The sequence below is a fragment of the Rhynchophorus ferrugineus genome, unplaced genomic scaffold (genome assembly GCF_030347505.1).
Source record: "Rhynchophorus ferrugineus isolate W39M unplaced genomic scaffold, kcgeb_rfMv2 rfM1, whole genome shotgun sequence".
In the NCBI taxonomy this organism is placed as follows: domain Eukaryota; kingdom Metazoa; phylum Arthropoda; class Insecta; order Coleoptera; family Curculionidae; genus Rhynchophorus; species Rhynchophorus ferrugineus.
This window is the reverse complement of record NW_027472580.1, coordinates 20,094,637-20,104,284: the sequence shown is the minus strand read 5'-3', so window position 1 is coordinate 20,104,284 and position 9,648 is coordinate 20,094,637. Positions and strand designations below refer to the sequence as shown.

The following is a 9,648-nucleotide window of genomic DNA, read 5'->3' as shown; positions in this document are numbered from 1 at the left end:
TTCAATATTATTTCAATATTTCAACGGCATAAGTTAAAATACTGACAGCTACATGTACTGGTAATTAATTATGCTGGCGGACCATGATTCATAAATAAAAGTATCGACAAATACTGATAATGGATGGTATTGATAATTTCAATAAAAGATGATGACAACGGTAGATAAAAAATGATCTCAATGATAATCTTAGTCCATAGTAGTAAATAATATTGACTGATAACCATTATAAAACAGACAATAACGATAACTAATATACATATGCACAGAGTACGAAGGAAGCTAACGCGCGACGTACCAGCTTATGTCCTAACAATAACAACAAAAGACGAGCAATGAGATCAAGGGAAGCAAACGCGAGAGATGCTGCCACTAATGTTCGTAGGCCTTGCTAAGGTCAAGCCAAACACTCAAATAATAAATAAGCAATACTCTGTTGCTATTTTGCACTCTCTTCTTGCTATGGCTTTTATGTGTGCTTCAATTTATCCACACATCAACAACTCTGACCACTTTGGCGTTCGTTTCTGGTTTCAATGAATAGAGAATAATAAATTGAAAATAATAAATGGAGAATAATAAATTAAGAATAATAAATAGAAAATAATGAATAGAGTATAATAAATCAACACTAATAAATATTTAATAATAAATGGAACATAATACATGGAGATTTAATAAGTAATAAATGGGAATTAAAGAGAGAAAACTAGAATACTCTGTAAACAAACTCACCCTTTGATGAAGCTCAGGTCGGGTGGCACAAGAGACAGTAAAATAAACCGAATACGAAAAAGGTAGTGACTCTGAGCGTCGCGTCTTCAGAAATTAACTTTAGGTCCTTTAAATTATTATTCAAACAATCCAAAATTAAAAGGTCTAAAATATCGAACTATCAGATGGAATTATAAGTGTCATGGATATTCGGAACGGTGTATGGTTTACTTGAATGGTACCTATCTTTGTCTGTGTTTTAGGACAAAAATTTCGAAAAAATATAAACAAATAAAACTCGCTTTTACACATGTATTGCGTCTTGTATTACAGTTACTGGCAATTAAGTCTTATCACCGCCATCTATCGGCCGTAATGTAATCGTTCAACTTCGATAATTTTTATGACCCGAGTCTACTCATATGACTCAGTCATAGGGAAGCTTGGCATACCCACTAAATTTTAATTTTGTCAGTCCTTATAAATAAATCCCTTTATTTCCTTTTTTTATAAACATCAAATAAATATTTCATTTTAAAATAATTTTTTATTATAGGAAAAAGGAAATAGAACAATATATAAGATAAGAAATATAATTCATTGATAGAATACGGATATACGCTTTACAATAACAAACAAAATTTCGACATATCCATATATTCGAAAAAGAAAAATACGGAAATATGGGTCTAAAAAATATCGATATATTAAAAGCATTTTTTAACGAAACCTTTAAAATTAAGTTCCAGTTTTGGTTTAGTTTCTTTTTTTTTATTGAAAATCGATATATAGTTATTTTTTCGGCATCTCTAACCTGTATTTTGTTCTTTTAATGGTAACTTTCAACTATTCAAAATCTTTAATCGAACTTTTATTTTCAATTTTACCTAAAAAATAATTAACTATAGTCCAGTTTGCAACGTTAAAATAAAACAAACAATAGTATAGAAACTCATTTGAATGCAATTTCTCCAAATGTATGTTCGGTGGTTATACAAAACTCATAATATAAGCTCTGCTATATAAAATTAAAATCTAATTTGTATAGATGTGAACAAATTACTTTTTAATCCTACTTATAACATGAGAAATCAAAAAATAATTAATAAACTTGAGTAATATAACAATATATGTAAAACAACGATTCACTGAAAAAATAAATAATACAAATAATTGCTTTATATTCAATATAAATAAGCCAATGGTATATTTTAAATACATTTTTAAAATTACGTACCAAAATACCCTAAACTTTTAAAATTAAGTACCGATATTAATGGTTTAGTTGGAATAATTAATATGTTTAAAAATATACTTAATTTTGTTGAAAGGATATTAACAAACATCGACTAACAAAAATATCGATATACCGGTCACAAAAATATCGGGCGAAAATTAAATACATTAGAAACTAATTAAAAATTCGTTTTACAATTAGCTAACTATTTATCATATGCATTGAAAACTTTTGAAAACTTACATAGAGCGAATATATTAGATATTCAAGTATCGTGATGTCAAACAGCATACATTTTCTAGTTATCTCTATTTATTCAAAAAATTACAAATTAAAGGGCTTTATGAACTATATTTTATTCATATTTTTATGAACTGATAATTTTTACATAAACATGACAGGATTAAATTGGTATAAACAATCGAATATAAATTGATATTATAGCCATTCAAATTAACATTTTAAAAATTTTGACATAATAGTGACATATCTGAGCTTTTCTAATATTAATTTATCGATTTAATTGAAGAAATTCTTGAAGATAAATCCTAGTCATGCAAAAAATGATAATAATTGATTGGTAATAAATTGAACCATATTGAATACTTTATTGATAACAAAAACATTTTTAACAATAGCTTAGTATCCAGTTTAAATTGCCATATCGTTCTATAATTATCACATGTGCTTTGTTTCTAATGTAAACTAAAATAATACAAGGTATTATGAGAATAATTTGGTTTTAATTACACTAATGTAATTGTTACAATATTTACTGTCTGCAATAAAATTAGCAATAAAAAATCAAAATATATATTCTTGGTAAAATAAAATACCGTTTAATAATTAACTAGGAATATTACGTGAAATTTATATTGGTTATTTTTTTAGATACCCAATATTACATAAATCTAATCTGTAATTAAATATGACATATTTAATATATGGCGATGTAATAGACGTAAAATTTAAAGTCAGCGGGATATTACTTTAACTAGTTTAACGAGTTATTTCAAAACCACTAAAACATTTTTTTTTTATTTTAAAAATGTTAACTGTATATTAGGCAACCAGAAAAACAAGTATAGTAGTATTATTAAGATTTTTTATTTACAAACATTGATTACTTACCGTAGTGTTATTTTTTCAGGATGTTGGGACGTTCCTTACTTTTTATGTGTTTAACTACACATGTCCTCGCGGATAAGCTCAACGTAGCTTATCAATGGAAAACTGTGGAATTTGAGTTTCCTTCAGAAGATCTTAAGCAGCAAGCCCTGCTTTCAAAGAAATATATTCCAGAGAATCAACTGCCCTTAGGAGTGGAGGTTTATGACGACCGTATTTTCGTTACACTGCCTAGATGGAAATATGGCGTAGCAGCTTCACTAGGTTATATTGACAGGAAAAATGGTAAAAAAGCACTTTTAAATACTTTTTTTTTAAATTCCGAACTACACAATATTTTTCTCAAAAATAACGTTTTCTTTCAAAACTGTATATTTAATTATTAGGTGTATGATTTAATTTTTACAGATTCTCCCTTTTATTCATACAAAAGATAGGCAACAACTAACTTAATCATGGAAATACTATCCATTTGCTTCCTTAAAGATAATTAAATTTCCTCAGGCATCTTACATTGCGTTTATTGGTTATATGCGATTTTTTTATTTAATATGTTATTACTAGCCGTTTCCGACTAACAATTTGTCACTTTTTTAAATATTTTGCTATAACTTAATTTAGATTTTCTTCCAAATGAGTCTCTTGGGTATCGCTTGGAACACTTGCCGTCAACCATACATGGTGAATTGTAGTTGAAAACTCCGCAAGGTCGCAAGGTCCATGTATCATGTGTTCGGTAACTACTGTATGCAATTTTGGTCAAAGAGGGCATGAAATTGTCCTGTATAATATGTCTAACGCCAAATGATGTCATCTGGAAACAGCTGCTATATTTCTGAATGATGCTTAAAATCATTTCGAATCCCAGAAACTGAAGAGCGTAAAGGATCTGATGGTGGGACCAATTGTGGCAATTTTACTATGCCTCCAGCACAACATCTACTGGATTAAGATTCAGCACTGTATTTTAACGCTTGCAATATTTAAGTTATTGTCATTTCCCCAATTGTTACCGATTAGTCGGCACAATAATCTATTGCCGCTGTGTCTGCGGAATCGCTAAATTTCATTATGTCGTGCTCGCTCTTGATGTATTTGATGTGCACGAACTCGTTGCATTCTAAGCCTATCTACTTTATTGTTACTTTCTAAAGAATGCAATTTTGAGTAAGAAAGTTCTCGCGCATGTAGATTGTCCGATTCTATCCTCGACATCAAAGAAAAAACAAAATTGTATATATATTTATAGATACGAATAGTTTTGGTCAAGTTGCTCTGATTTAATATCGTTGACTATTTTTCTACATCTCTAGGCTCATTTATGTTGTTATTCACTTACTATTGTCTTCATTAGTAAGTACTATTGTCTTCATTTTCTTTTTGTGATATGTGTGTCTATATGTGGCATGTATAGAGCAGATAAAGAACATAGCCCAAAACACTACCTTGCACTACACCTGATTTTGTTTCTTTCATTATTGAGTAAGTCTCTTCTTTTCAATTTGATAATATAAACTTTTTGAACGATCTGATGTTCGCTGATAATAGAGTTAAATTCGCTGATACTTGATTGTTAAGGCCATTCCTCCATATGGTCTGAGAATTATTGAAGAAAATACCGAAAATCATTGACAATAGACTGATTATTTACTACTGTAAATATCAAAGGCATCGAGCTGATCAAGTGCAGAAGATCGGGTATCTGGAATCAGTAATAAAGTAGATGCAAGTAACATCTACTGTTGAGTAATAAGTCGAATTGGCCAAGCCACAAGAGCTTCTGCTTCTTTAATATGTTGTGGTAGAGAAGAAATATAACAATCATAGCTAAAATCTGCGCTCAGTAAAAAAATCTGATACCTGTAAGCTTGAGATATTTGGAAAGCGATGATGAAGGCAAATCCTACATGTTTTTTTTGAACTACATGTTTGTCTCTTTAGGATCGTCCTAGAAATAAGATCATTCGTTAAAATGCGATCAGTGCACCATTAGAGAAATAATTCAGAAATGGGGATTACAATGATTTGGGCAGGTCTATCGAATAAATGGTGAAGCAAATCATCACAGACATCTATGGCGAAATTCACGTTTTTTATGGCATTAACACATATTATGGCAATTACATAACTGACGTACACTTGTCATTCAGTATCTTAACTTTCTATCTATCCAGTATCCAGTAACAGTATCTATCCTTTCAAACCCATAAAAGATAGCAAAAATATTTCTATTTTAAATAAAATTAATAATACTTCTGTTTTAAATAAAGTTTAAAAAAAAGTAAACATTGAATCTACATATCTATCCTGAAAATGTAAAAATTGAATAAAGCTAATATATTTGAGGTTATATTCATAAAGACATTTTTAATATTCTTTGATTCAGATATAAATCCGATTTTACTCTTGTTGAACTACACTACAATGTGGTGTTATGAATTATTTTGTTGTTGTTGTTTCGTTTTAATAGTATTTATAATACGGAAAAGATACATGTAGCTGTGACAAGTTTTATTAGCCAACTTACCTTGGGTCCACCGCTGAAAAAAGAGAGCAAGTGTTACATTTCATTACAGTTTTCAGACCTTGTTGGCAGATGCCTGTCCTTAACACACTTTGCTTGTAATATTCTTTGTAGATAATTATACCGGAATAATAAATCTACAAGAAATAAATCTTCCACAGGACATTTTGATATTTTTTATATATAGTGTGGGCCATCTATTGGCTTATTTTTTATGATATTAAGGAAATTGCTTGTTTGTTGTGATTTATTGGTTTTAGTATTGAACTGGAAATACTGTTTGTCCCCAGAACATTATTCATATGTCCAAAAAAATCCAATTATCTTAAATGACAGATAGGATGTTCATTTTTTACATCTACAAAGGACTAAAAATATTATTATTATTTTAATACCTATATAAATATAAGTTTTATTACATTTCAGCTTAGTTTAGATAAACTCCAGTAAGAAGACAAACCCTTTAGGAAATTCAAATTCAAATTCAATAGAAATAATGTATTTATTACACTTTTGACACATTTTAATTATTGTCACAGTCAAGAAGTCAAGTATATATCAAATATAAATTATTGGTTTGTTGACATAATAATTTCATGTTATCTAATGAATAGCTTTAAGTGACATACCTTTAGTAGTACTTATTCAATCTGACAGGTTACAGTCCATAGAACACAAAACTAAATATAAACGTAACTTCATTCATTAAATTAATTCAATCAAAAGACTGGATACCGAATGAAGCAGGATACTTGACTTCTACGTGAATTAACAGCAAAGACATAGTTACATAGCATCGATTAAAACATGGTATATATACGATATATATATATATATATATATATATATATATATATATATATATATATATATATATATATATTATATTATATATATACTTAGTACACCTTTCGACTGTGACTTATCCAAAAGGAGAATTAAGAATTTATAATTAAGAATATAAATTAAGAATAATGTTATAACTATATTTTTAAAATTAAATTCTTTAATATCAAGTTATAGTTATGCAACGCATCATACAGATAAATTCTGTGTAGTTTATATTTGAAATTTAATTTCTTGCAATTTTATACTAAGGAGAAATGTATTAAATTAGCTGATATCTAGCTAACAGAAACCATTATTTAAAGTTGCATTGTAATCATTTAGGGTAGGACATAATATAAAAAACATATTAATATATTAAAAGTGAACTTTATTCAAAATCGACCTTATACTATTTTATATTAGAACATAACAATAATAAGTCGTGAACTATGTTAATACTGTTAATTATTTGATTTATTACAGATCCTATGGATTCACCAAAATTAAAACCGTACCCTAATTGGACTGCTCACGCCCTCTATGGAGGTGTACCAGAGATTGTTTCTCCCTTTAGAATTAGAGCTGATCAGTGTCATAAGCTATGGGTGTTAGATACTGGTTATGAGGTATGTTATAAAATCTTAATATTTAACATTTCTAGATCACTATTACAATTGATCGTTTAAATAATTTTAGGGTAGCTTGGAGGAAGAGGACAGGCCTGGTGGAAGATATATGAAAAATAGCAGTCTGCTAATTTATGATCTTTCGAACGACGCCTTGCTAAGAAGTTATACAATTCCGTCCGATCAACTAACAGAAGACTCATTACTGGCTAATATCGCTGTGGAGGATGAAGATTGCGATGTAATTCTCAGTCTGATACTATATTTTTCTCGCTTATCAGTAAATTTAAATGTTTTAGAACTCTTTCGCTTATATGGCCGATTTGGGTGGTCCTGGATTAATTGTTTATTCCTGGAAGGAGAACAGAAGTTGGAAAGTTCAACATAATTTCTTCCACATAGATCCCCTGGCTGGTGATATGACAGTTGCTAGTGTTTCATTCCAGTGGACTGATGGTATTTTTGGGTTAGCTTTGAGACCTGAAAAGGATGGATATAGCACACTGTTCTTCCATCCTATGACCAGTTTTAATGAATTTTCTGTCAGCACAAAGGTAAGATGTTTAATAGTTTTTGCCTTTCATTGATTTTGTGTTCATTCAAGCAATTATACTTATCTGATAGTTATTAGCGTTATTATTATGTATTATTATTTTAGATATTACGAGATGAACAGAAAGCAAAAGACCCAAACAACTATTTTGAGTACAAGAATCTTGGAAGTCGTGGTCCTAAGGGGCAAAGCGGTACTGCATTCCTTGATAAAAAAACTGGGGTTCTCTTCTATGCTTTAATCCACCTCAACGCAATTGCTTGTTGGCGGACAACCAATCCAGCTTATACCATGGAGTCACAAGGACGCATTTATATGAACAATGTGACAATGGTGTTCCCCAATGACGTTAAAGTTGATAAAGAAGGCAATTTATGGGTTCTTTCCGATAGACTGCCAACCTTTATATATAGTTTACTCGATAGGGATGATTATAATTACAGAATCATGACAGCAAAGGTCTCCGATGCTATTAAAGGCACGGCGTGCGCATCGAAATTGAATCCTGATCCTGATATCATGAACAAAATTGCTCCTGCTCTGGTTGGTGGTGATAAAATCAAGCCTAGAAATTCCGGAGCTGGTAGTGTGGGAATTAACATGCTTATGCTGGTAATTGCAATAGCTTTAGAAATGATGAGGTAGTTTCCATGTGTTAATTAAAAAGTGATAACTAAAGTGTCTTCTTTGTGCAGTTAATAGCAGAAATATTCGTTTAATCCAAATCATTTCCCAGAAAGATGTTCCATTTTAGAATCCTTTTAAAATATCTGTTGGTTAGGTTGCCTACCTACAAAATAATTTAATTTATTTCGTTTTCATTAAATTTATTATATTTTTCCACCTGAATGAAAAAGAAATAATATATTTAAGTTGAAATATGTTTATTAGAACTAGATATTTTATTAATTGTTATACAATACAAATTGTATTACAACAAACGGCTTTGATTAATTAAGTTAGGATATAGTTAAACATAAATAAGACGGATATAAATATTCCTGTCTACACATTTGAGAGTATTATTTTGGATAGCGTGCAGAAATTTGTTAGAAGTAATGGCTTACTAGAGAATTTTTCTTTCCGCCTATTTAGATAATGGATAATGATGCCTGATAATATTAACAGTAAACGTTGAAAATTAATGTTTTTGTGAGTATGTGGGTTTTAGTTTTGTATATTGTCAAATAGTGATTATATTTCCTCAAATTGTTTAGTGGCATAAATAGCGATTACTAATTGTTATAATTTATTTTTCTATGTGTAAAAGCTTTCCACGCAGAAACAAACCAGTTTTGCAAGATTGTTAACATTGCGAAATCATATTTATTCAAGTACCGGTACTTAGTATTATTTGTAACAAACTTATAGGTAGCCTACAGTGCCAATGCAGTTAATTATGTTTATATATAAAATTGTATTGTTGTAAATAGCGAGAGCTAATATATAATGTCTTTTAAATAAGCTGATAAATATGTACTTAAATATTTGTTATATATACCATTAGTTTGTATATAATTTAGTACTTAGAATAATAAAATATGTCGATAAAGATTACGGTCTTTGATTTAATCGGTAAACCAATAATTATCTAATTATTATTTGTCGTTAGCAAATTGAATATAAAACGAATAAGATTTAAAATTGCCCGAGTAATCTTATATATTCAAGAATGTGTATAACTAGGTTAAATGAAAGTATTTCGTTATTATTATGTTACCCATTCGATGATAATTAGTTTTTTGATAGTGAAATAAACATTCATGTGTAAAATATGCAGGGTGTATGCAAAGTTTAATCACCGTCCCTTTCTATTAAATGTATTTGATAAGAATAATTGCTTATAAAAATTAATTTTTTGTTTATTTGAAAGCCTGTACGTGGTTAAAATCTAGATACCAAACAGATGCTTTTTATATTGGATATGGTACAGAATTGTAAATTATGTTTGATGCCAAATAAATGTTATTAAATTTTAATTCTTTTAATTTTTTTTACGGTATAACTTATATAATTAAATGTAAATAACTGTCTGCTA

General features: G+C 29.1%; 1 protein-coding gene across 1 annotated transcript in view; it reads left to right on the top strand.

Moving 5' to 3' along the window:
- The window catches only part of yellow-b, a 52,820-nt gene extending 43,656 nt beyond the window's left edge, over positions 1 to 9,164 (top strand). Inside the window, exons 2-6 of the mRNA XM_076418760.1 lie at positions 3,102 to 3,364; positions 6,915 to 7,057; positions 7,128 to 7,298; positions 7,357 to 7,611; positions 7,716 to 9,164. Of these exons, the coding sequence (XP_076274875.1) occupies positions 3,103 to 3,364; positions 6,915 to 7,057; positions 7,128 to 7,298; positions 7,357 to 7,611; positions 7,716 to 8,255 (1,371 nt within the window). The 5' untranslated portion in view covers position 3,102 and the 3' untranslated portion in view covers positions 8,256 to 9,164. The remainder of the gene's footprint in view (positions 1 to 3,101; positions 3,365 to 6,914; positions 7,058 to 7,127; positions 7,299 to 7,356; positions 7,612 to 7,715) is intronic.
- Positions 9,165 to 9,648: the final 484 nt, after the last annotated feature.